General features: G+C 38.8%; 3 protein-coding genes and 1 long non-coding RNA gene across 7 annotated transcripts; 2 read left to right on the top strand and 2 right to left on the bottom strand.

The window, feature by feature from the left end:
- The first annotated feature begins 803 nt into the window (after positions 1 to 803).
- On the top strand, positions 804 to 14,107 carry capgb (capping protein (actin filament), gelsolin-like b). Its single transcript, XM_074622812.1, has 9 exons — positions 804 to 961; positions 7,324 to 7,517; positions 9,955 to 10,109; positions 10,947 to 11,105; positions 11,304 to 11,453; positions 11,875 to 11,961; positions 12,049 to 12,181; positions 13,440 to 13,531; positions 13,710 to 14,107. The coding sequence occupies exons 2-9, from the start codon at positions 7,325 to 7,327 to the stop codon at positions 13,773 to 13,775; spliced, it is 1,035 nt and encodes a 344-aa protein (XP_074478913.1). The 5' UTR covers positions 804 to 961; position 7,324; the 3' UTR covers positions 13,776 to 14,107.
- On the bottom strand, positions 8,983 to 11,947 carry LOC141760205 (uncharacterized). Its single transcript, XR_012592294.1, has 2 exons — positions 11,815 to 11,947; positions 8,983 to 11,140 (listed from the first exon to the last, which is right to left on the bottom strand). It is a non-coding gene; the product is annotated as an uncharacterized LOC141760205 (long non-coding RNA).
- Positions 14,108 to 16,140: 2,033 nt separating the features above from the next.
- Positions 16,141 to 23,115, top strand: LOC141760201 (butyrophilin subfamily 3 member A1). Of its 4 annotated transcripts, none has more exons than XM_074622811.1 (10): positions 16,141 to 16,228; positions 17,102 to 17,151; positions 17,506 to 17,657; positions 17,828 to 17,923; positions 19,345 to 19,482; positions 19,651 to 19,758; positions 19,980 to 20,108; positions 21,001 to 21,079; positions 21,536 to 21,562; positions 21,662 to 23,115. In XM_074622811.1, exons 2-10 carry the CDS (start codon positions 17,118 to 17,120, stop codon positions 22,195 to 22,197), a joined length of 1,299 nt encoding a protein of 432 aa, XP_074478912.1. In that variant the 5' UTR covers positions 16,141 to 16,228; positions 17,102 to 17,117; the 3' UTR covers positions 22,198 to 23,115. The 4 variants fall into 4 exon arrangements, with proteins under 4 accessions (XP_074478912.1, XP_074478911.1, XP_074478909.1 ...); XM_074622810.1 differs by having other exon boundaries at positions 17,825 to 17,923; XM_074622808.1 differs by lacking the exon at positions 16,141 to 16,228 and having other exon boundaries at positions 16,766 to 17,151; positions 17,825 to 17,923.
- LOC141760204 (natural killer cells antigen CD94-like) lies at positions 22,864 to 25,814 on the bottom strand. The gene is made up of 6 exons (XM_074622813.1): positions 25,728 to 25,814; positions 25,048 to 25,149; positions 24,773 to 24,916; positions 24,224 to 24,384; positions 24,011 to 24,135; positions 22,864 to 23,002 (listed from the first exon to the last, which is right to left on the bottom strand). Exons 1-6 carry the CDS (start codon positions 25,759 to 25,761, stop codon positions 22,885 to 22,887), a joined length of 684 nt encoding a protein of 227 aa, XP_074478914.1. The 5' UTR covers positions 25,762 to 25,814; the 3' UTR covers positions 22,864 to 22,884.
- Positions 25,815 to 25,981: the final 167 nt, after the last annotated feature.

Raw genomic sequence — 25,981 nt, 5'->3', positions numbered from 1 at the left:
TCAGTTCCCCGTTGGAAATAGACTGTGTAGCTGTCTCACAGCAAGGTAAAGCTGTGAAAATATTCTAAATATAGTATAAGCTTAAACTGATATTGATTTTTTTAGGTGGGCCTTTCTTTTAGGTGTCTAAAATACGTTTTGCCGCCGGCCCCATCCACAGAAGTACATTGCTACAAGTCCACTTCAAAACACCCGAACCATCCCTTTAAAAAGTTTGACTTAGATTATTCAATGTAATCCAGTTGAGTGGTACTAGTACATTTAAATGTAGTTAGACTGATCTTTTCTCTTCTGTCCTACAGGCTAGTAATCTTAACCTGTGGAAATGATGAATCACAGGTTTCACTCTGAGCCTCCTACATGGGCGTGTTTGACTGTATGGGGGAATCCATGTATGACTAAGAGTCGGTTGCTGTGGTGATATTTACCAACTGTGGAGATCGTGACGTTGAGTCAATAATGACAGGGTTGTTATTAGGAGGACACTTTATCTTTTAAAAAGTGATATTTTTAAAGCCCTTGTGTTAAACATGATGTACAAGGAGATGAATTCAGGGCAATAATATGCAAGTTAGTGGTGCTAGAGAGCCGAGGGAGGGATTTCATTTAGATGACATTCTTTTGTAATTTTTGTATCACCTAGTTTTTGGAACTTCTTAAAGAAAGAGTTGGTTGAAAATGAACTGTTTTATCCGATAGACAGTGATTTTGTCAAGTAGGCCTAGTTTGCATTTCCCCCCTCCACTTTAAGCTCTGATTCAATCTAGTTTCCGCAATTTTTGCTTCTTTTGTGGTGTAGTCAGAGGGCTGGGCTAAGACTGCCTGAGGCAGGAAATATCTTGTGTGTGTGTGAGAGGTGAAGAATTTGTGTGTTTTGGGACGTGTTGCTCTTTGCATGACTGCTTTTCTCTCCACTCTCTGCTCAGACGCGTTGTGTCCCACCGACAACTCACTCTCCAAGGTAAGCTTTAACATGGACTCTATTTTTGCTGTACAGTTTGTTCTTTCTTTGTCTTTGCTCTCATTTTCCTCTCTGTCTTTTACCCTTTTTTTCAATTTTACCTCCCACACACTTCTTTCCCTGTTTGCTCATCACATTCCTTCTCACAACGGGACAATGAATATTTAGTTTAACTTCAGCGAAACTCTCCAGACATCCATCTTCCATTCAAACTCTTCTCTTATTCTGTGCTCCACCTTTTCTGTTGTCCTCACTTCCTACAACTTCCTACAGCAACTTCCTTAAAGGTAGGGTGGGGTGTCAAAGCGTTAACAACCTCAGATCTTGGGACTTAGTTGGAAAACTTGCAGCTATAAAAGTGTGTTTTAACATTCATATTATACTCTATTTTCTGTCTCCTTCCTCTTTGCTTTCCAGTCCTCTCAATTTCTCCCCGTCTGCATCACTCTGTCTGGTTTCAGTCTCCTAATCTCATAAACACACAGTGCATGCAGCCATACAAACACACACACACACACTGTATACACTCACTATCAACTGTCAGATGGCTCTCAGATCTCTCCAAGCCTGCTGCTGCTGTCCACATTGCTCTCATATTTCTGTCTGGTTATCAACGCGTGAATGACTGATTGAGTCGGTGACCCCTGTAGCCGATCCGTGACCTTATGTCTCCATCTAAACCCCTCTGATCTCCACCTAACCACACGCCACTGACCACTGCCGAGGCCAAAAGGGCAAAAAGCTTCTATCTTCTCTTCTCTTTGGCAACATTATCAAGACTCACTTCTTGAATTTCTTCCTCACTTGTGTTCTTTCATTGTTCCCCCTGATGTAAACACCAAGATTGGATTATGGAGATTAATGAGATTCAATTGTAATTTTAAATCTGTGCTCTCTTAAGGTTAAATACTTAATGCCTCCAGCGCACACAGTAAATAACTAAACTCAACGGCACAGCATAATAACACAGGAAAAAGAGCAGATGTCACATTTAAAGGGATAGTTCGGGTGTTTTTGTAGTGGGGTTGTATGAGGTACTTATCCATAGTAGGTGTATTACTCACAGTAGATAACGGTCGACGTGCCTCCAGTTTGGAAAAATAGACAGGATCACCGACACCGGAGCAAAGCAATACAGTGCTGTGGACAGGGACGGCAGGAAGACGTATTTTAGCCACCTAAAAGAAAGGCTCATCTAAAAAAAAAAAATCAATAACCGATTAAGTGTACGCTTATATTTAGAATATTTTCACCACTTTACCTTGCCATCAGACGGCCTTTTCCTTCTCGTTTCCGATGGGAAACTGAACTGAAAGTGTAATTTATCTATGCTCTCTACAAAGCCAACAAGCTCTGTTGACAAAAACAGTACGATACGTTTCACTTTCAGATAGGTTTGCTGTCGGAAAATATTCTAAATATAGCGTACACTTAAACGACTAACACTTTTTGGATGGATAGATGCCACTAAATCCTACACATTGCTCCTTTAAGAAGCTACACTGACTGATGGGAAAATCATTTTAGGACTAGTGTTCACTACTAAGAGCCCCCAAATTGAGCGTGTGCCCAGATATTACCTAAAGAAAATACATTTTTAAAGGTGCAGTGTGTAGGATTCGGCCGCATCTAGTGGAGTGGTTGCAGATTGCAACCAACTGAGTACTCCTCCGCTCACTCCTCCCTTTCTAAGACTGTGGTAACGCGAGCCGCCGAGTGCAAATACCGTGGTGACACCGTTCGCCTCGCTCAGAGGCCATCCTCACCATAACAACACTACTTTGCTTTTAGCAGCGGAAGTCAGATGGCAGCTCACGTTACCGCAGTTTCACAAGCGTGTCAGAGAACTACAGTTGAAAATGAAAATTACTTAAATGACAATAGATGCAACAAAATGGCATAACTGACGAGTTACATAAGAGTCACTTCTTCATAAATGCATTGGAGGAAAACACAGTATGACTTTCTCAAGCTATGCTCTTATGTGTTCTGTGTCCTTATTCGCGATCTGCATTGAGGGTTTAAAAATAAGACAAAATCCACTAGTCCACTAAATCCACATTAGTGGGGCACATAACAGAATTGTTTTTTTTTGCTAGAATGCACCTGGGGAATTGTATTTAACGTATCACCTTACTTGCACTGGCTTCTACCTTTTGCCTTTTTGTTGAAGATATTTTCTAAATAGGGTTTTAAAGCTACAGTGAAGATACTGGCATCATATGAGAACCTAAGGGATCTATTGGTACCAACCATGTCATACTAGCGTGTCAGGAAGGAGGTGAAATAACGCTCCAAACTTATGCTAAATTTTGGCGAGGAAAAACAGTCATGGCCATTTTCAAAAAGGTCCCTTGACCTCTGACCTCAAGATATGTGAATGTAAATGGGTTCTATGGGTACCCACGAGTCTCCCCTTTACAGACATGCCCACTTTATGATAATCACACGCAGTTTGAGGCAAGTCATAGTCAAGTCAGCACACTGACACACTGACAGCTGTTGTTGCCTGTTTGGCTGCAGTTTGCCATGTTATGATTTGAGCATATGTTTTATGCTAAATGCAGTACCTGTGAGGGTTTCTGGGCAATATTCATCATTGTTTTGTGTTGTTAACTAATTTCCAATAATAAATATATACATACGTTTGTATAAAGCAGCATATTTGTCCACTCCCATGCTGATAAGAGTATTAAATACTTGACAAATCTCCCTTTAAGGTACCTTTTGAACGGATAAAAAATATAATATAATGTCATATAATTTGTGATTAATCTTGATTAACTATGGACAATCATGCGATTAATCGCGATTCAGTATTTTGATCGATTGACAGCCCTATTTCCAACACAATTTTTTATCTTTTATACTGGTGATTCAAACCAGGAGAATTTTATGCTGATCCACGATGTAGAATTGGTCCAACTATGAGCCTGTCTATGCTTGTATGAACAGGACTTTTACTTCTTGAATCAGGGGCCTGATCAGGGGCCTGATCTCCCGACTTCACAACACTACCGAGAAAGGCCTAGTGACTTTGTATTTGTTTTTGATGACACCTTCAGAGTCCATAAATGAATGAGGCATGATGGTGGCGTGGGGAATATCAAAAAGGGGTGTTCAGAGTCACTTCCTGGGCATGTTGGGGGCCTAAAATGAGCCCTTTGTGTAGATTAGAAGGAGAGTATACATGGTGAAGGAGAGCTGGAGTCAGAGGAGAAGGGAAGAGAGGAAAGATGGAGGAGCCAGCAGTTTGCTCTCCCACTAATTATCCGCCTGGTGTTTAGCTTTAGCCAGGAACCAGGAACCCGACTCTAGTCCCCCCCCACGCGGCATCCTATCCACAGGCCGCAGGTATACTCTTTCATCACACCGGCTCCAGTTACCTCCCGCATATAAGCTAACCAGGCCAGGTGAGCGCAAACACTCCTCCTCGCCAGACCTCTCCATCCCTTACAACCACACACACACACACACACTCCAGTGGACACGCAGAATGGAGCCGGAGTCAGACAGCATGCCGGAGGTACCAGAGGAGATCATACAGTTAAGTGGATCGGGCCTTTTTTCTCGGCCTCCTTACTTACTCTTGGAGCAGGCATTGTAACCTTAACTCCAAGGGCCCCTTGCATGTGCTGCCTCGGGCCCTTCCTCTACTTTCCTCGCTCCCTTACCTCCTCAACCATTTTATGCGTTCAAATATTCACTCTGCTGCATTGCCAGCCTCTCTACCTGACTTGTTTTGGTCAGTAAAACACCACCTGTTTACTAAAATGAGCTGTAAAAGCTGATATCAGATAACAGGAGATGAGAGAGTCGTAAAACTATCTTCCAAACTGAAAACCCCCGAAACGGAGAGGGGCGTAACTGCTGCTGACATCCCGTTTGACTGACCACGATGCTGATAATTATCGCTAATAGTTTCAACTGTTTCTGCCTAATGAGTCCTTTTTTAACAGATAATAAAGGAGATTTGGATCAGTGTCCTCAGTTGACTCTAATCCCTATATAATCATGCTAATTGTCCCTCCTTTATCAGTTATGGTTGCTGCCTGGCGCCGGTCTAACAGCCAAAATGAAACGTAAACTGCTGACTTATATAATGATAGTTTTCTAAGAAAACAGTGCCGTAAATGCTCCACCCGTATTATATGGATGTTTTTGTTGTGTAATGCTGCGAGGCTTCTCTTATCAGAAGAGAGGAAACCTCAGCAGATACTTGATGTAGCCGGTTTGATAAGGTTTTCAAATGTGTGTTTGTTATCGTCCAGGAAACGCCTTTTGATTATCTGTCGAAGCAGGAAACTGCAAAAACATAACACGATTATATTGCATCAGATATCTTAGAATTAAATACTGGATTTTGCGAAACCGATGAAGTGTTTTTTTCTTCAATCATCAAGTGCTGAAGTCGATTAATCGATTCTGAAAATTAGGAAAATTTTGTACAAAAAAAAATGTTAACTCAAGGGCCACTTACTCAGATTTTTCTTCTTCAGTGGATAAGGGTAGCGTAGTAAGTCAAGTGGCCCATGTTACAGAACAAAATCCAGTTTGTCATGTTTTTTTCTTTTCAAACAATGATAATTTTGTGAGTAAAAGTTAATTCTTGATCTTGGAAACAGTTCTCTGTCAAAGGTCTACTTACACAGTTTTTTCTGGAGCTTTTAACTACATCTCATGGTCTTCCTTGGTGGATATAGCTCAGTTCATCACACAACCAAAGTTATTGAACAACTGAGCATACTTCAGTTCATTACGTAACAAAGGTCACATGATAACCCGAGATCTCCATCTGCTGAGGAAGACCATGACATATGCTTAAAAGTAAAAGCTCAGGGAAAAGGTAGTAAGTGGACCTTGAGTTAAGATTTTATTTTTTAATAAAAAAAACTCTATTTATCCAAGCAAAAATGTCAAACAGACACTGGTTCCCACTTTGTATATATGTGCATTTGCTAACTTTAGCCATTTTTTCACAATTTTATTACATTTTATGAACTAAACAATTAAGCCTTGAAGTAAAAAAATATAATCTTGAGATGAATTAACAATGAAAACAATCATTATTTGCAGACCTACATCCAGTTGCCATTTTTATTAGGGACACCTAGCTTAAACTTATTTTTATTTAAATTTAAAATGCAATAAATCCTACCTTCAGGATGGTTGTAATATTCAGTTGATCAATAGATTCAACTTAATGGTCATTTTAGAGGCTGTAACGTTTTTGTGTAACACTGGGAGGTGTTTCTAATATTTTGTCCACCCCATTTACATCATCCAGAGTAAACTTTTGGTTATGTTGTAGCAGCTGCTCTTATGTGGTGAACTAAATGGGCATCGCTTCCTCTTTCTCTGACAGATATACCATCTTTCCATTCCTCATTTCTATTGTTTTGTATAAAACGTGTATTTATGAAGCTGTAACGTGTTTTTATTTTGATTCCTACCCGAAAATCAAGACATTATATTTTTGATAAAGGGGCCAAACAGTGAATGTAGCTCAGTTTTGGCACCTGTTGCCACATCACCATATTGTGAGACGGTGTGAGAGAAAAGAGGAAAGGAAAGGCAGAAGTAACTCGTCTCTCTGCAAACCTCACTCGTGCAAAATATAGCACAGGAAGACACCGAGGTGTGGTTCTGTCTGTTTTTTTTTTCTTCTTCTTCCTTTGTGACATGGTGGGAAAAACTATAAAACAGACCAAATCCATACCTGGCTCACCTGTGACATGATCTAGCTTGCATATATGGCCACACCTGTTTTTGTGCAATGGCACTAGTGTTGTTTTTAGTGTGGCCTGCTTGGTCTTGTGTTGCTTAACAGTGATGTAATGTTGTCCGTGGTTGTTAAGCAGCAACACAACCCATCATTTTGTGTCACGTCTGAGTGTAATAGCACTCATCACATCAACCGCACCCTCCACTCTGTCTTTCCTAAAGGGATTGTGGTCTGGAGGCGTCTGTGTCTTTGCAGTTAAACACATTTTACTCAACATTTCAGTCAGTGTGGAGAGCAGTAAAGTACTGTAAGTAAGAATGTCAAGAAATGGTCTTGTGATGGTGACAAGTGTGTTACTTCCTACATTTGTCACCACATTGTGGGCTTGACTTCTGCTTTTGCTTCTCCTTAACTCCGAACATCCATTCCCACATGGAAACAACTCCATGTTCTTACACGTCCTGTTTCAGCCCACCTCTTCCTCTTCTGTGGGAGGGGATTTGTGTAAAATGAGTGTGACTCAGTGCCAGTTGACTGTTATCATCATCATTCCAAACTATTTTCTGCCCTCTCTACGGCAAAGTTAGACCTCTTTCCTTTTGTCTTACCGTTCTTTTCTTCTTCTCTTCTCCTGCAGGATGCTCCAGTTCAAGCCAGCACCGGGTCAGTTTGGTCCAGAGGTCCGCGAGCCGGGCCTCCGGGTGTGGAGGGTGGAGAAGATGAAGGCGGTGCCGCTGGATAGCTCCGAGGTGGGGGCCTTTTATAACGGGGACTCCTATCTGGTGCTGGAGAACCGGGGTCAACTGGGAGCCGACCTCCACATGTGGATAGGTGAGAGAGAGACACATCTGGGTTACATAATGTGCATCTACAGGGTTATGTAGCATGCAGCTGTGCAATCTGACTCAAGGCTGAAGCTCTTTGTACACTCAACAGGCTTCCAGTGAGTCTGAGTAGATGGCACATTTACAATGATGGCATCTCATTTCAGGACAAATTCAATCAGTAATGTCAGACGACGGCTAAGTCATGGGAGCAAGAAACACACACACACACACACACCAGATAAGAGCTGAAGAGGGAGATAGAATATTTTGGAGTAACAAGAAGACAAGAGATCATCTGTTACAAACTGTTCTTGCAACCATGCGTAACAATTTTGTCATGTCTTGTTGTTTTTTTTGTCTATATGTATCACATACTATCGGTGTTTGTTTGTCTGGACTTTAGTTTTTACTTTGTATTGTTTTGTTTTATTGTATGTATGAAATCGACATGCACTCGACGTTTAACTTTGCTGCCTTCTTGGCCAGATCTCCATCTCAAAAGAGATTTTACCTCAATGGATTTTATCTAAATAGAGGTTAATACAATCTGAATCAACAAAGCAGACATAATCACAATCACAATTAGACCATTTTCAGATCTATGAATTGCTGCCCATATCAGCAATTTTTTCATTTATTCAAAAAGGTCTGATGTTGTGCTCAGACTCCTCAGATGGAAAAGCAACCGAGACAATCAGAGCTCTGTAGGCCGGATCATCGTCCCCAACCACGGCCTAAAAATGGTGACAGAAAAATGGCAACGTAATCTCGATAAGACTGAAGCAGCAGTACAGGTTGTTGTAAGTCGGCATACAGAAATACCATCTCTTAAATTGGCTTATTTCTTCAATCAATGTTAAATGCAAAATTACATCGATATGTCGCTCTCTAGGACAAAACAAACAACAATAAAACATGATGATCGATTGGTCAATCAAACAGAAAATGAGGAAAAAGTTCACTCTTGACCTTGAAACACTACTCATACAAAAAAAAAACGTACTCAGATCTTTCTTCTTCAGTTGATCGGGATAGCTTAGTTAATCATGTGGCCTAAGTTATCTAACATTTGAGCAAACTCCAGTGTGTCATGTTACGTCACATGATGAACTGAGCTATCTATATCTGCTAAGGAAGACCATGTTGGAAAGTTGAAAGCTCTGAAAAAAAAAGAAAAGCTTGTAAGTGGCATACAGAAATACCATCTCTTAAATCGACGTTAAATGCAAAATGACATTGTCAGGCCGGATATGTCACTCTCTATTGATTGATTAGGACAAAACAAACAAGAACAAAACATAAAAAAACTCCCAGAAAATGTCTAAAATGAACACAATGTCAGACTGATAAATGAAGTGAAATAGGAATTTTGATCATCAGGTTCAATAAGAATCAGTTTCCATATCAGAATCATTTTTTTCCCACCAAATTAAAAGATGGATTGAAATGTGACCTTTTGATCAGTGACAAAAAGAACAATATTTAAGGACAACACACAGGTTAAAAGACATAATGTGTGTACTACTACATGCAATGCAGCATGATACTGTACATACTATATTCTGGAAATGTTTTCTGTCTTCAACAGCAGATGAGGGACGACTTCATCGTTGCAGGAAGGTCTTTAGAAAGCCAGGAGAGACACTAAAAAAAGAGATACTCTTCCTCTTTCTATTTTACTCCGTCCAGTAAAACCACTAACCATTGTTGCCCAGTGCTTTACTACACACGTAACCCTGGCCCCGTGCTGCGGTTGAGAAGCTAATAACCCTCCCACTAATGGTGATGACACATGAGACACGGCGCTGACCTGCTTCATCATTGTGTGAGGAGGAGAGAGGCTGGATGGAGAGGGATGAAGAGGGAGAGATAGGAGTCCCGAGGGGAAACTGGGATGAGCGGGAGCCCATTAAAAATGCAGGAGGACTGTTACAGTACTGTTGTTTCCAGCATGTATCCGGTGCTTAGGTAACACTAAGCTGATTGTCACAGCTTGGAGAGGCTCTTTGTGCTCAAGCATGCGTCTCTCTGGAGCCTCCCCTCCCTCCTCCATGTTTACCATCGATGACCCCTCTTTGTGCGTCCAGTGGCCGCCAGCTTCTCGTCTCTTTTGTCTCTGTGACCTTTCACCTCTGTCAGCGGCGGCTCTTTGTTCCTCATAGTGGGACATGTTAACCTTTCTGGCCTCATTTCCTGATGCTTTCTCCTGTGTTCTCTCACTTCTACTTTTGAGCTTCATCAGGGATCAAAGTAGGAGACAATACCTTGCTTTGACCTACAGGGAGTGTGTCTCAGGTGTCTTTCAAAGATTATCACCACCCTCAAACTCACAAACCAAATGGTTTATATGAAGAATAAATCAGAAACAATGAACAACACAACACCCTTTTGAACTTGATATTTAGTTCTTTCTTCTCTTAAGAGTCCCTTCTCTGTTGTAGGTGAGAAGTCGTCCAGGGACGAGCAGGTGGCGGGCGCCATGCTGGCCTGTCAGCTGGACAACTTCCTGAGCGGCGAGCCCGTCCAGCACAGGCACACCCAGGGCTACGAGTCACTGGAATTCATGAATCTCTTCCCCAGAGGGGTCAGCTACAAGGTGAGGACGGGCTGGACCTAATTCTGGATGTTCAGATGCTTTAAATGCCATTGGAATATGATTCACAGTACAAATATCTCTATTGTCAAGCAAAAATCAAATATTTTTAACGTCAGCTGCACAGTTACATTTGATGTAATGTGGTACCAATTATAGGAAAAATATATATAAATATAGGAAAACATATTTAATATTGATTGTAAAGTTTTTCAAAGACATAATCAGGCATTAAGACAAGATAGAAAAGAAACAATGCATGTTTAAAATGACACATAAATAGCATTTTTTTTAAAGTGTAAAATAGAATAATAGAATAAAAATGTATTATTAGAAATGTAATTCTTCTTATATGTTGAATTGTAGGCTTGCCTGTAGACAAATTTCACATTTTTGCATGTTAGCAGATCTGCAGCTGTGCATTGACTATAGCAATTCATTGGAATTGATAAATTGGATGTGTACCAATTGAAAAGCAATCTTATTACGCGTGCTTGCTTTGAAATTTTAAATTTATACTTAACTTTAAACTTGCATGGTAATTGAAATAATTTTTCTCAAGTTTTCAAATGAGAAACTGAATGTAAAAATTACCTTTAGACATATTTCTCATTTAATCTAGCATCTTTTTTATTGCTGCGTAAATCTCTTTTATCAATTTATAGCACCTTGGATAACATGGCCTTTGTGCCAAAGTTCATTCATGCCACTCGATTTGCACGGGCGCTTGTTAAAACAAACCAGGATATTAAAGCTGACGTTTCCCAGCAGGACAAATAACATAAAACAAAAAAAACCCATAAAGCCTTTAAATGAATATCCCACTAATATCTCTCACAGGATGGCGGTGTGGAGTCGGGCTTCAGGAGGCCTCAGGGCTCCGGGACGGTGCAGAGGTTGTACCAGATCAAAGGGAAACGCAACATCCGTGCCAAGGAGGTGGAGCTGTCCTGGAGCAGCTTCAACAAAGGAGACTGTTTCATCCTCGACCTTGGAGAGGTGAGGAGTCGAGGACACGAAAACTGTAAATCCAGCTGCAGGAGAACAAAAGAAAATCAGTCAGCTTTCATAATCAGGTTGACCTAAGCACTCAGAATATACTGCTGCAATCCAAAATCAAGTTTGTGATGTAAAACTGCAAATTGCATGAGGTGAAAATGAAAATAGTGACAGTTTTATCGTTATTGTGATCTCCAGATCATTGTGTCGTGGATCGGGTCGCAGGCCAACGTCTTCGAGAAGCAGAAGGTGCGTGAGATCGCCTCGCTGATTCGTGACACCGACCGACACGGTAAAGCAAAAATTGTGGACAGCAGCGAGGGGGACGAGCCGGATGAGATGCTCAAGGTAAACACACACTCATTTTACTTGGACATAAATCATTTTAAAGGAACGGTTTGACATTTTATGCACTAATAGATTTCTTGCTAGGACTTGGATAAGAAAATTGTAACCACCCTTTAGAGCTTTAGAGGTGCTGGTAGGTGGATTTTGTTCCGTTTGGACAGAGGCAGGCTAGCTGTTTCCATTGGTTTCCAGTCTTTACGCTAAGCTAAGCTAACCGTCTGTTGCCTGTAGCTTCATAATTAGCCTACAGATGTGAGAGTGGTGTCAATCTTCTCATCTAACTCTCTGCAAGAAAGCAAATCAGCATATTCCACCAAAATGTGGAACTATTCCTTTAAACTATGCTTTTCAGGCCAATCACCAAAAATGATTCAAAATCAATTGAAGGAAATCTGAGCTTCCTGTCTTGTTTGCCGAGCAGGTCCTGGGGAAGATGCCACAGCTGGCAGAGAGCACACCGGAAGAGGACACCAAAGCAGACGTTTCCAACTCCGCCTCCCTCTACAAGGTAGCATCATCTGCATAGCTTTTAAATCTGCACCGATGCATCAAACTACCATTTACAAGCAGAAATACATATGCGTTTGCTCCACAGGTGTCCGATGCGACGGGCTCCATGACGACGACCAAAGTGTGTGAGAAGAGCCCGTTTGCCAAGGACCTGCTGGTTCGTGACGACTGCTTCATCCTGGACAACGGCGCCAACGGAAAGATCTTCGTCTGGAAAGGTGAGGAAATACTACTTGACCCCGAACCAGCAAACTGGCGCCGCCTGAAATGCATACCGAGGAAAGTGATAGTTGTTACATGCCGGTGATATTCGGTATCTAATTGGATGAAATTTTAATGAGCATTGTGAAAAATAGTGGTTGACAGTTTTCGCAGGGAGGAGAGTCTCAGGATGCGCTTGGAGATGTGGAGTATGAGCATTATGAGTATGGGAACACCAGTATTATTAACTGGTTTCTGTACAGTACCATGCTGTCCACGTGGGATTCATTGTACGTTTGCATTTTGAAAATAACAAACCAGATGAAAATTCAAATACATAGCTGTTATTATCTGAATGAAATATATATGTTACAATTATGTTTTTCTAAGATTACATATTTTAAGGTTTTATTTCCTGGTAGAGACTTTCATTTCAAAGCAAAATAATGCCGCACAAGAAAAACTCACATAATGAAATACAGATAAAACGGTCTAAGCAAAATTTACAATTATAACTGAACAGTTGACTGAATAAATAGAATATGAAAATCTAAATAATTTTATTTATTTTTAGTCAGAAGGGTGTAGAGGGGACTCATGTCCTCTTATTATATTAATAAAAACAGACCTGGCTTAATATTTCACTTTGTTTTATTCTATTTCACTACTTTATTTTAAACTCTTAATCCAATTTTAAAATATGCATGTATGTGCGTACGTATATAATATCATTTTCACTCATTAATACTACATATTTACTTGAAACTGCTGTAATTTAGGGCTGCGACTAACAATTATTTTCAGTGTCGATCAATCTCACGATTGTTTTCTCGATTCAGTGTTTCCCAAAGCCCGAGATGACGTCCTCAAATGTCTTGTTTTGTCCACAACTCAAAGATATTCAGTTTACTGTCACAGAGGAGTAAAGAAACCAGAAAATATTCACATTTAAGAAGCTGGAAACAGAGAATTTTGACTTTTTTTTTTTAAAAGAAATACTCAAAAAGATTAATCGATTATCAAAATAGTTGGCAATAAATTGATTAATTGTTGCAGCTCTAATTATATTAAGGAAATCCTGGAAACAGCCCTGGCAGTAGGTAGGTAGGTAGAAAGGTACGGTCGATAGATAGATAGATAGATAGATTGATAGATAGATAGATAGATAGATAGATAGATAGATTGATAGATAGATAGATTGATAGATAGATCTATAGATCTATAGATAGATAGATATACTATATATCACTTAAACTGTCACTGATTGGCCGTCAGGTACCGGAGCAAATGCTGAGGAGAAGCAGGTGGCCCTACAGATGGCGGATAACTTCATTGAACAGATGAAGTACCCCAAGATGAAAACACAGGTACAGTACTGGTACTTCCTGTAAATGTTGCAATAGCTGCTCTCCTACTATCTGTGTATCACCAGCTCTGGCTCCTGCGGCCTTTTACAGCAGCCTGTTATGATTTCAAAGGCTTATTTACAGATCTAGTTTATAGTAACGCCGTTTTGTAAGCAGTAAAAGTTGTATTGTGCTGCAGGTGGAGATCCTGCCACAGGGGAAGGAGACCATCATCTTCAAGCAGTTCTTCCAGAACTGGAACTAAAACATTTCACGGGAACGTTTGACTAAATCCTGCACGCGAGGGAGAAGAAGAAGAAGAAGCTGTGTATCTGAAATCAGACAGCATCTGATACAAAACACATTTTTTTATATGCATTTACTTGTATGGACATATTTGTAAGGTACCGTGCTGACAGAGCACACTGTAGGTTGTTTTGAAATTGGTAGAATAAGAGATGTGATGCCACTTTTATAAATGCAAACAAGTTTCCTCTGTTGAGATTATAACGATTATAAAGTAAATGAGTTTTTTACATTTGTTCTAGTGTCACATTAATTACCTGCATTTGAAAAATAAACTGAAACTGCTCGCTAGAGGAAGTGGTTTGATTTTTTTCTTTTTGTCATGATGTTGTTTAAACTATGCCCTCTCTGTTGCCATGGCGGCGTGAATATTATCTGCACACAATAACCCAGTATGATGACACCACAGCCTCATGGTCCACTGTTACACCCCATATTCAAATGTTGTACTTATGCAACAGTTTGCAGTACTTTAAATAGGTTACGCTACCTTACATCAGTTTATTGTATATGATTCATTGTTTTATTAAATTCAATTCGCTCCACCTCGACCAACTACAACAATAAAATGCTGCACGTGAATGCATCAGTAATAATAATCCTATATAATATATTGAATATTTCACTCACAGGGGCCAATTTTCTGCATTATGAGTACTTTTACTTTTGATACGTTTGGTATATTTTGCTGATAACACACTTTTTGAATGCAGGGTTTTTACTTGTAGTGAAGTATTTTGTATTGTTGAGCTGCAACTTAAGTAAAGGATCTGAATACTTCTTCCACCACTGACAGTAATTTCAGTCTGAATGATTATTTTTACGTTAAAACTACATTAATGCTAAAATTACTAATGTTTTTTTATTGCATGATCAAGAGATTTACTCGTAGCCTGTTAAATATATAGTTAGATTTCTAATCCATGCTTCGTCAATGCTTAAAAATGATAGTTTTATAGTATTTGAATTACTCTTTTTAACTTCTGTCTTTTTGTATTGTCTTGTTTCTTGCCTTAATTCCCTTTTATGACACATAGCACATATAAAACACTTTGAATTGCCTTATTGTTCAAAGTCGCTATCCAAATAAATGTGCCTTGCCTCACAGTTGCATTATGCATCTTCATATCCTCTAGCAGGCTTAAACACTCACTCATCAGGCAATAAATACTGTCTGGTTCAGCGTGATGTATTTATGGCCTATTAGGCTGCAGGTCAAGAGGGCAGGGTGATGAGGAGGGGTAGGACCATGATGCAATGTGTTTTACTCTGACGTTTCTTCCAGTAGCTAACCAGGAAGTGAATGAGTGAAAGAATTAAAACATGAGGTGGTTGTTTTTTTTCTAGCTGAGTCATTTTTATGATTTCCCTGCATTGCGGGCATGTTTGAAGCATTCAATGCACGGCTCTGTATGTGTCAAAGAGGGTTTATATTCTATTTTATTTGACCTTTTTATTGAACGTATTATTATTTTAATATTTTTATAATATTTTAATATATATAATATTATATATAAATATAACATTTTAATAATATATTATTTTAAAATCTCTTGAAAAGAGCCAAATAAAATGGGTGAAAAAGCGTAAAATACATGACATTAAAACATAATTTATTGAAAAAGTTGTGCTTTAAAACTGCCTTGAAAATGACTTTTACATACATTTACACATGATTATGATCAAATGTTTATTACGGTTTTGTCCGTCCCTTTGATGCCCAAAATGGACCAACTTTTTATGGCAGTTTATGTTGGAGAGGAGATATGACTGATTACAGTAAATGACAATAAACAATTGTCTCCAATCGTGAATATTATGTGTGTCAAGGCAACGATACGTAGTTGTTACTGGCCTTAAATTTTACATTAATGCATTGTGACATGTGGTAAAATATAGCAAATACAGTTTATAAATCATGCTTAGGCCAAAACTCCTTTTGCTTTTGCTGTCAAATTTGTTTGAACACAGTTTTAGGTGTTTTAAGAATTACTTTACGCAGTACTTTATGTCCATTATAAGTTCATCTATTTTTGTATATTATATCTCAGCTGCCACTATATAAACTATATCAACCGTAACAGCTTTGTTAATAAGTGTAAATAGTTACAGTAACACTGCTGCTAAATCAGAGCTTGTGCGTCACTCTGAGTGATAATCAGAGAGTTATAACTGTTATAAAAAGTCACGCCGTTGTGCACTCATGGTGAACGTGCCAGCAGCTCTGCCGGGAAGCCGTTAGGATTTCGTGTCAGAGAGCTGTGCACAAAGTTTCCCTCACCTCCTCAGAAGCCATAAAAAAGTCCAAAGATCAGGGAGCCACCGAAAGGAACAAATACGATGACTAGAGAGCAGCGGCTGTCTAGTTGCCTCCACCAGCAGAGCTGCATCACCGCTCACCTCAGACAACAGGTATGACAGCATCAATATCAGCATGTGTGATGTGACTGAATTTATAACAACATAGTTCAACGTTTTATTCTTAATTGATGCAATTTTACACAGTTTTAGAATACTTATTTTGCATTGTAGGTATAAATGTATGTATGTGGTGAATATTCAACACATTTTATATATGAAAAGCATCTTGAGATAAGTTCTGTTATGATTTGACGCTCTATAAAAATTAATTGAATTGAATTATTATATTTTGGATATGATCACAAACCTGAAGAAAAGGCATTTTTTCTAAACTTTAGAAAATGTATCTCTTATTCTAAATTGATACTCACGCATCACTGAATCGTATATAGATAAAATTAGTAATATAATAAGTTATTAAATAGTTTAAATTGTTTTGGCAGATGTTTTTCATTTAGAGTCAAATAAAACATTTCTTTAAGTCTTTAAGTGAATCACATCTGAATGTTACAGCAATATTTTTTACAGTGTTTCTCAACATACTGTAGCTAGTTTCATATTTCCACTGAAATACAATTCACTTGTTTTGAATTTTCTTAACAAAGAGAATATAAATCTATAAATATTTATAATATATATGTTATATTGCTTCAGGTTAAACTACTCAACCGTATATCAAATAGTTAAAATTAGCTCCAACTACACATTAATGCATCAGTAAGAATAATCTAATAATATAAATAGTAAAAAAAACGTACTTTTGATACATAAAGAACATTTCACTAATATTACTTACAGATTCAAAACCATACTTTTACTTGTAATGTATTTTTTTTTTTTATATTGCCGTATTACTGCTTTTACTTCTTCCATCACTGGTCACCAAACATTTGATTTATTTTTCCTATTTTCTCTGCTCAACAGGAGAGAGGACGCCACCATGGAGATGAAAAGTATCCTGAAATCTGCTAGAAGTAGGTCTTTTTTAAATATCTTTATTAAATCACTGCCAATGCCACTTTTCTCCTACATTCATGTTTGATAACCTACAATCTTTGCCTGGTGTGGGCAGATAATGTGACGTCATGGAACTTATATTAAATCAGATAGATGCTCATAAATGTTTTATAGTATATTATTCATGACTGTGGCTGTAAATGCTTGATCGTCGACCCCCTTTAACGCACTCTGAAAGGCTAATTAATGATAAAGTATCATCTGTTGATTTACTTCCTTTGTTGGAAAAGTAAAACTTCCTTTTCCCATAATTTTCAGCTGGATGTCGTGTGAACTAATAATTAGTTTCTCCTGAATTTGTCCCCCTGCAGGAGTGAGCATATTGAAGGGGGGTGACGGCAGCACCACCCAGAGCAGCTCCATCTGTGCCGTACGCTGGACCCTGCCCGAGGAGGACGTCCAGACTCACAGCTCGGTCCCCAGCAGACCTGCCACCAACACCAACAACACCAAACGCTCACAGGTACATTTACACGTCTTTGATTTTGTTCAAACTAATATTTCTACTTTTTCCAGTGACTTCTGTTTTGTTTGTTTTTTACCATTTTTTTTAAACCTGTATGCATTTCCAATTTGGTGCATTTAACTGTCATAGAACATTTAAACGTGACCTGTTGTGTTTCCTCTCAGCAGCATCCTCGTCAGAACGGCCTGAAGGATCTACGCAGCCTGCAGGAGTGTGTGCAGTTCATCCATCACTGGAAAGAGCAAGTGGACCAAGTCTGCAAGGTAGGACACAACAGAAGGAAGGAAAATGTCAGTCAGTGGCTCAGCAGACTAATGTTAATGTTATTAATTCAACCCAACTTTATGTATTTATCTAGCACCTTTCACACAAACATGCAGCCCACCATGCTTCACATAGAAAAAAAATAAATAAATAAATAAAATTTTGCAAGACTAAAAATTAAAACAACAAAATGTTAAACATCAATAAATAAAAGTCAATAAAATTAAATAAATTAAACACCAGGGATAAAAAAAATTATGTAAAAAACTAATTAAAGTTTAAAAACTAAGGCTATAACATTACTTCAAATTAAAAAGGTCTTTAACTTCCTTCTAAAAATACACATAGAGCTTGCTATTCTAACATCCAGAGGCATAAAAGTACTTTTATGAGACACATAAGGAGCATTTACAAGAAAAGCAGTGGAGGACCTTAATGATCTGACTGGAACACAAAATTAAAGAAAATCTCAAGGTCATTTAAAGCTTTACAAAAAAGTACAATAACTTTAAAATCAATTCTAAGGTAGTGATACAGGTAGTTAGTGCAGTGGTTTAAGCAATGTGATCCATTTTCCTTATTTTAGGTAAGACTGAACTAGCTATAGTTTTCTAAACTTTTTAGGTAATCCAGTGAAAAGGAAATTACAATGATATACAGTAATACTCATTAACAGCAGTCTTACAGTGTAAATTTAGAGGGAAAATAACAAATAGACGAGGAAGAACTCATGTTTTAACCCTCAATTCCCTTTTTAATAATATAGAGATTTGTTGTTTGCAAGCTCAGCAAAAAAAAGTCCTTTTGATTCTGAGAGGAAAATGAGAAAAAGGTGTCAGACTTTATATGATTGATCATTTCAGTCTGTTAAAAGTTCACAGCTGGAGATAACGCTTACAAATGTTGAAAGCTACAACGCCTTATTTTGTGCGTAATGACTTCAGGTGAACCCGTATGTATCACCGTACAGATTGGATAAGCGTTGCTATGGGAAACCATTACTTTGCTTGGTCAAGCAGAGTGATGACTAAGTTATTTGGGTGTGTGGATGCTGATAGGTTACACGTTTATTGACTCTTTTACGACCCGGTTACATGACCCTCTGCCCTGCAGCGCTGGGACATGTAGGGTGGGCATTGACATGTAAGAAGTTATGTAGCCTACTGTATCTGGTTTTCTCTTTTACAAGTGGCTCATATGACTTTAACCTGGCTCTTTAGACATCTGTAAATGTAAAACGTCCCACATGTGGCGTATTTAACACTGCTGTGACCTGTAAATGAACTGTAGCCGAATGCCCAACGTTCCTGAGTCGGCATGAACTGGCTTTCATTTGTCTTTATGTTATATAATTGTCGTATAGTGACACACCATTATGTTTATAAGACATTGTCTGACAGTGTGTGGTGTTGTGTTTTAGCAGGGCAGTGGCGATCCAGACGAGGGCACCAGCAAGAAAGAAGCCGAGCAGAGTTCAGACCGGCGCGCTGAGCGCAGTCTTGAGGAGAGCCGGAAACTGATCCTGGAGTGGGCTGACGAACTCCACCACGTTGACGAGGTCGGTACACACACGAGTCAATATGTGATTATTGTAAAAACTATACTGTAACTATCAACTACAGATTGAATTTAAAATCTATGTAACACATGCGGTTGTGAAAGGAAACATTCTGATACAACTAATGGCAAAAATATCAATCTTAACTTACTGATTTTGTGTCCTTAGCTCCTGAAGGAGACATCGGAGAGTGAAGATAATGAAGAAGAGGATGCCAATGAGAAGGCCCAAATGAGGATCATGGACTGGGCAAAGGAGCTGCAGATGGCGACTGAGGTGAGGAGTCCTGAACTTAAAAACAAAAAGTCAAAAAAAACTTGTGGAAAGGTTTAGTATTCGTTACTGTCAACAGAAATGAACACCTACCAAGTGCAGCTCAGTTAAGAAGTGTGAGCACATGAAGAAGCACTGTGTCAGAGTTAGTGTCAGGTTTATTATTTTTTTTAAGTTAAAACTGTGCCAAATCCTGCAGCTGAAACGAGTGTTTGTGTTTGCAGAGTTGTGGCGTGCAGAGCGACGAGCTGGGTAAAGTGTTGCGCCAGCTGGGCCTGAAGAAGAAACGTCTGGTCAACCTGCTGCCTCTGCTGGAGTTTATCACCTGGTCGCTGCTCAAAGAAGACAGCACGGTGAGAAACCACATGGTCACACAAATTAACATTTGATGTTTGTATAAAAAAAAAAGAAAGAAAAGAAAATAATTTGCAAAAAATGTTTTTTCTATAAAATTGTGTTAAAAAAGTTGGTTACTCAGAAGGCCAAAATGAAATAGAAACCATGGGAAGTCGATTTAATTCTAAGATAAACATTTTATTGTGTCACAAACAAGCCTTTGTTAAAGCCGTAAAAGTCAGAATTGGCTTAAACTCAAAAAACGAAACCAAGCAGTTGTTAACGTTCGACATGACCAGGTTATAAAACCACCTTACTTAACGTGTGATTTGAGTGAACCCTGCTCTTCGAATACGTGCAGAGCATCAATAAAGGAACACAGTGATTCAGTATATACAACCCTGATCTGCCTCTCCTGATAAACTGCAATAATAAATGTCTTTGATAACTGATAGCGAAGACTCTGCAGATAAACTATTCACGTCGGGGTGCAGCATTACCCTGTCGGGGCAACAACAACAACAACCGGCTCGCCGTACATTATCCCTCACATACGCGGATGATGGTGTAGTGTACGTAGCAAAGCTCTTGATTGAAGTTTAAAGAAATATTTAGCCTTTGGTGCCCAGTTTTACTTTATTTCAGCTGGAGTTGAGGCCATGAATACGTCACATGACTTTCTGCTGCTTGTACAGTAACAATAAACCGCCCTTTGCTCTATTTGTGCACGGGAAAAACTCACAACCTTCCTGGAAGGTTCACACATCATTTACAGGATTTACTGCTTATGATTATGTTTGCAAACTGCACGGTCAGAACGAAAAGTAGAATTAGGGAATCGCTACATAAAATTGCTGTTCCTATGAAACATATTTTCATTTTATCTATCTTTTTTTTTTTCCTTTTCAGAGAAAGATTTCACAGTTGTGGTTACTGGCAAAGCAAAGGACCTGGCAATCAGGGATTCCAAGATACATCCCCAACTCAGGTATGCACTTTTGAAATCATTTCAAAATCATCATTTGCCTAAAGTAAGAGTACAATTACTATTATATTAAACTGAGTATTTAAACCAGTGGTACCCAACCTTTCCCATAATACAAGACTATTTCTCCTTGCAGCCACCACTCACCACAGTGTGTGTGTCTATGAGTTGTGAGCAGTTCAATCAAAGAGGGATTGTTCCTTCTCAGAATAATTTGTAGAGGCCTGAAGAGTATTTCAAAAGAAAAAACAACAACATTAAGCAAAATTTACCAAAAATAAAAACCAGTGTGAGAAGTAGAGTTTAGTTTTTCCTATCCTGGTAATCATCTCACACTTCAGATTCATCTTGTGACCCTTTGTCCTAACTCCTGGAAATCATTGGTTTAGAGTCTACAATTAAAATATCCCTTGTCCATCCACTGTGACTTTATTATAATGTTTGTGTCTCTATTTTCAGTTTGGAGTTGGATTTGCAGCGCAGAAGGTAAGATCAACCTACACTTTATCTTCATCTTATCTCACGTAGACCAGAGAAAAAGCAAACATCGCTCATATGTGCCTCTCTCTCTCTACTTCCTACCAGCTGATGTGATTCTGGATCCCATGACCAGCCACCCCTGGCTGCAGCTGTCAGAGGACCAGCGTAAGGTCCAGGAGGGCCGCTCAGAGGCCGAACTGCCTTACAGCTCACAGCGCTTCGACAGCTGGCCCTGCGTGCTGGGCTGGGAGGGCTACAGCTGCGGCCGCCACTACTGGGAGGTGGACATAGCCAACAACGGCTGCTGGCGCGTGGGACTGACCACCGCCGGTTCCAAGCGTCAAGGCCGGTTCCCCATGACCCCAAAGCAGGGCTACTGGACCCTGTGGCGCAGCACAAACCAGTTCTACGCCTGCACCAAGCCGGAGACTCCACTGCCCATCGGCCTCATGCCTCGACATATGGGGATCTACTTAGACTACGAAGAGGGTCAGATCTCCTTCTACAACGCAGAAACAAAGTCCCACATCTACACCTTCACCGGAAACTTCAGAGGGAAGCTGTACCCGCTGTTCGCCCCGCTGGATGGTCGCACATGCATGACAATCCATCCTCCAAATACTGAGATAGAGGAGTTTTAACAACTCTTACTGAAAAGAATTCACTTGGACTTGGAACAAAAATTGTATTGACCAAAAAAAATACAGAAAATAAAATCTGCACGAAGATGAAGATTTTGAGTTTAAAATCTCTCAATCGTCAGTTAAAAACTGACTTTGAACAGTGGTACACATGAACACATTACAGTATATCAAAGTGATGATGATATTAATAGATGTATCTGATCATACCACTCTAAAAGAAATCTAAAAATCTGCAGTAATATAAGTGGAGGAACAAAATGTTGAAAGTATTTATTTAAAAAAAATTTAATTTAAACATTCATATTTATGTGTTTATCATGAAAGTGTGAACACATTCTGCAACTACATATATGCATGCACTTTATAATGCACTTTCAGATAAATATTTCATATGCATATTGTATTGTCTTTCATTCTTATCTTTTTTTTCTATCACATTACTCTTTTTTTTCCACAAATATGTCTGAGAGTCTGAGAGAAACATCGTCATGATTCCGCCCACATATCGATGTATGTATACAAATGTAGAGCTCTTAAATAAAAGATCTTTGGACTTACATTTCATTCACTTCTTCCCCCTTGACAAGCTTTATCAATCAAGAAAACTTTGATAACGTTGCACAACAAAGTGTAGCTGAAGTGGGAGTACCAAATTAAGACATATAAAATGTGTGTAGATGTGTGTCAGGAGTCTCTCTTACAAGCCCAGGGTCCATACGCCTCACAGCGAGCGGCGAAGAGACTCCCTCCTCCTCTCAGGTCTGCACAGTCCCTGTAATCGGCATCCCACTCCACCGTCACCCTTCAAAGCACACGCAATGCAATATGTAATGCTTGTATATATTTACTATATTGTTGTATTTATCAAATTGATAATTATTTGTATTATTAATAATAAAAGCAAATTAAAATGTATGAAGTTTGTGTGTTCATATACAAATATAGGTAAACCATGTGTTTTCTATTATTATCTACTGGACTACTAGAGCTAAAGTCTGTTACTGGGCACTGTCATCGTACAGTGTATATTCAATACATGTTAGAGTTAAAGAATACTTTTAGTCTTTATTCACAGCTTTTATTCAATTACTCTTTAGTTATTTTACATGTTCGTTCTTTCTTATAATTAGCACCAAATTATGTAGCTCTGTACAGGAGCCTTCCTGAGAAAATATTAATTACAGACCCATTAAATAAAGCATTATTTTATTTATTTTATTTATTTTATTTATTTTATTTATTTTATTTATTTTATTTATTTTATTTATTTTATTTATTTATTAATTTAAAATATTTACTTTGTTTATTTATTTATTTATTTATAATATTTATTTATTATTTGGCTCATTTGTTGTATTTTGTTTCTTACATACATTATTTGTTGTGGTGTTTTAACCTGACTTGGATGCTGCTGTAACGCTTAAATTCTCCCTTGAGATAAATAAAATTATCTCTCTCTACTGCTTCTTCACAAATATTTTTGAATTCACAAACAAATGTCTTAATTGGGATACATAAATATGTTGCCATCTTATAGATAATAGAACCACAAATACGTTTTAGCTTGCTGAATTAAAGCTTTTAAATCTGGTTTAAGTAGATTCAGTAGAAAAAGACTAGTATAATATTTAGTTCACCTATCTTGCTGTGAGTAATGTCTCAAAGCTCCACTAATAAATCAAGAGCATCAGCGTTCTGTCCATAAATGCTGATCTACAGAATTTTCTCCTCTTTATCTCTCCTGTCACCTTTGTACTCAACGTTTCTATCGTTCAATCCTGCATTTGAAGAACATTTGTCCTGGACTTACGGCATGTAGTGCTGGATGTCTGTCCCGTCCCCCCACAGCCACTGACCCTCCTGCTCTGCGTCCGTCAGTCCCACCCACAGGAAGGGGAAGCGAGGGAACTTCCTCATCACACCTTGGATAAATTCCTGAGGAGGAAGTGACATTTTAGAGGACTTTAAATCCATTTTGGGAAATGATACTTGGTGTTTTCTGTCTGGTTCCATCCTCTCCTACCATCTCTGCAGAGTCTTTGATTACAACCAGGCTGCTGTTGTGTTGCAGGCAGAACTCAGCGCTCTCTTTCCACTGACGATCCTCCTGCAGTCCAACTGAAAAGAAGTAGCAATGACTTCTCCACCACAGCCAGCCGTCTGGACACAAACTGCACCTGGAGTCTACACGCAGCAGCGAGGAAACATTGATTGAACACATTTTGACTTGTCATAGTGGCAAAAGTACAAGTGTCCCAGTCAGAGTGACAGTAAATCAGCACGCACAATACCTAGATCCTGAAATCAAAGCAGCTAAATGGAATCCAGCCATCATTATCTTCATTATTTGCACCTGTGCTTTCCCTACTGTGACATGTCAAAAAATGTCTTCTGTGAAAAAGGCCCATCACTGGTTGATATAATGCATTGCTGCAAGATTTCATCAAAGCTTTCACCACTTTATCTGTGACATCCAACTCAGTCTTTTAGAGAAGAGTTTGAGACAGTTTGAGATGCCACATGTGTGCAGAATGTCAATTGTTCGTATATCAGAGAAGAAAATATAAATCACCTTGAGTGACAGTGTGGAGCATCAGGTTCAAATCACGGCGCTCTTTTTGGCACTGCTGCAGTCGCTCCATCATCATCATCATCAGCTCCTCTCCCGAAGCTTTGGAGGTGATTTGATCCACTTCTGGTGCTCCCGTCCACGTGGCTGACAAATGAACACGAGTGATTGAATAACTTGATGTGAGTTTGACTTTATCGCCGTTATGTGCTTCATGATGGTTTGTAATTTCAAGAATTATACATATGTAAAATGTATTATCTTATGTTTATACTCACCAAATAATACCAAACACAAAAGAAGTCCCATGACCAGGATTGTTGTTGCCACAGCAACAGCCACACGAGTTGTCAACTGACAAGTCTGGCAACTTCCTGCACCTGAGTATAACATCATTGCATTGATGCACTTTACTAAAATGATCATTTTCAGCTTAATCATGACCTTTTATGACGGGTTATTATAAACATTGACATTTTAAGTCCTCTAAATGTAGAGGATATTATCAGTGAAAATGTTAACCAATGACATAAGGACTAAAATACATTAATTTAAAAGTATTTTTCATATTCTGACTTGCTTATAAACAGTTCATGCATGCACAATTTTCACCTTTTGACCTCTGACACCCATTAAGATAAATATGTGACACTTTCACAGAAAAGTTAAAGGAAACTTGGACTTTGAAACCAGAAAAAACTGCAGCTTTGCTTGTTTAACATTCAGTCTGTAACTGTAACTGTGGTACACAAAGTACTGACATGTCATATTGCGACGCACAAACACACATAAGACTGAATATGAACAAGGTTGTTCTATAAGTTTTTTGTTTCAATCCTTTCTTATCAATCAAGAGTCATGTTTTTAAAGCTCTGTCTTTGAATTATAGTTAAACTCTTCATATAAATTTGCAGTATATTAACACTAGTTGTGGTAGGAGATGCTCTTTATAACCAACCTGCAGGTGTTTCCCTCCTACCATCATCCTCCATGCTGCTGTTTGATGCTCTCTCTCCTCTTACTTCAACTGCTTCACATGCTTGTTGACTCATATTTACACCGTCTCACTTTCACGCATTTAGCTGAACAAAATGTGACCACTACGCCCCTTCCTCATATCACAGCCCTCCTCTTCAACATGGGAGCTCAAAGACAAAGTTCTGAGCCCTGAATCATGTGTTGGAGTTTAACAGAGGAAGCTGGCAGGGCGTA

This window comes from Sebastes fasciatus, chromosome 22 (genome assembly GCF_043250625.1).
Source record: "Sebastes fasciatus isolate fSebFas1 chromosome 22, fSebFas1.pri, whole genome shotgun sequence".
In the NCBI taxonomy this organism is placed as follows: domain Eukaryota; kingdom Metazoa; phylum Chordata; class Actinopteri; order Perciformes; family Sebastidae; genus Sebastes; species Sebastes fasciatus.
This window is presented reverse-complemented; position numbering and strand designations above follow the sequence as displayed.

Bases quoted from the DNA above. Each gene is read 5' to 3' on its own strand.
- capgb (XM_074622812.1), top strand. From the start codon at position 7,325: ATGCTCCAGTTCAAGCCAGCACCGGGTCAGTTTGGTCCAGAGGTCCGC. The intron at 10,110-10,946 runs GTGAGGACGGGC...TATCTCTCACAG, and splicing joins CCAGAGGGGTCAGCTACAAG to GATGGCGGTGTGGAGTCGGG. The intron at 12,182-13,439 runs GTGAGGAAATAC...ATTGGCCGTCAG, and splicing joins AAAGATCTTCGTCTGGAAAG to GTACCGGAGCAAATGCTGAG.
- LOC141760201 (XM_074622808.1), top strand. From the start codon at position 17,001: ATGTATTTTTTTTTTTTATATTGCCGTATTACTGCTTTTACTTCTTCC. The intron at 17,658-17,824 runs GTACATTTACAC...GTTTCCTCTCAG, and splicing joins ACAACACCAAACGCTCACAG to CAGCATCCTCGTCAGAACGG. The intron at 19,483-19,650 runs GTCGGTACACAC...TTGTGTCCTTAG, and splicing joins AACTCCACCACGTTGACGAG to CTCCTGAAGGAGACATCGGA.
- LOC141760204 (XM_074622813.1), bottom strand. From the start codon at position 25,761: ATGGAGGATGATGGTAGGAGGGAAACACCTGCAG. The intron at 25,150-25,727 runs GTTGGTTATAAA...TGTTATACTCAG, and splicing joins TAGGAGGGAAACACCTGCAG to GTGCAGGAAGTTGCCAGACT. The intron at 23,003-24,010 runs GTAAGTCCAGGA...TGTGCTTTGAAG, and splicing joins GACATCCAGCACTACATGCC to GGTGACGGTGGAGTGGGATG.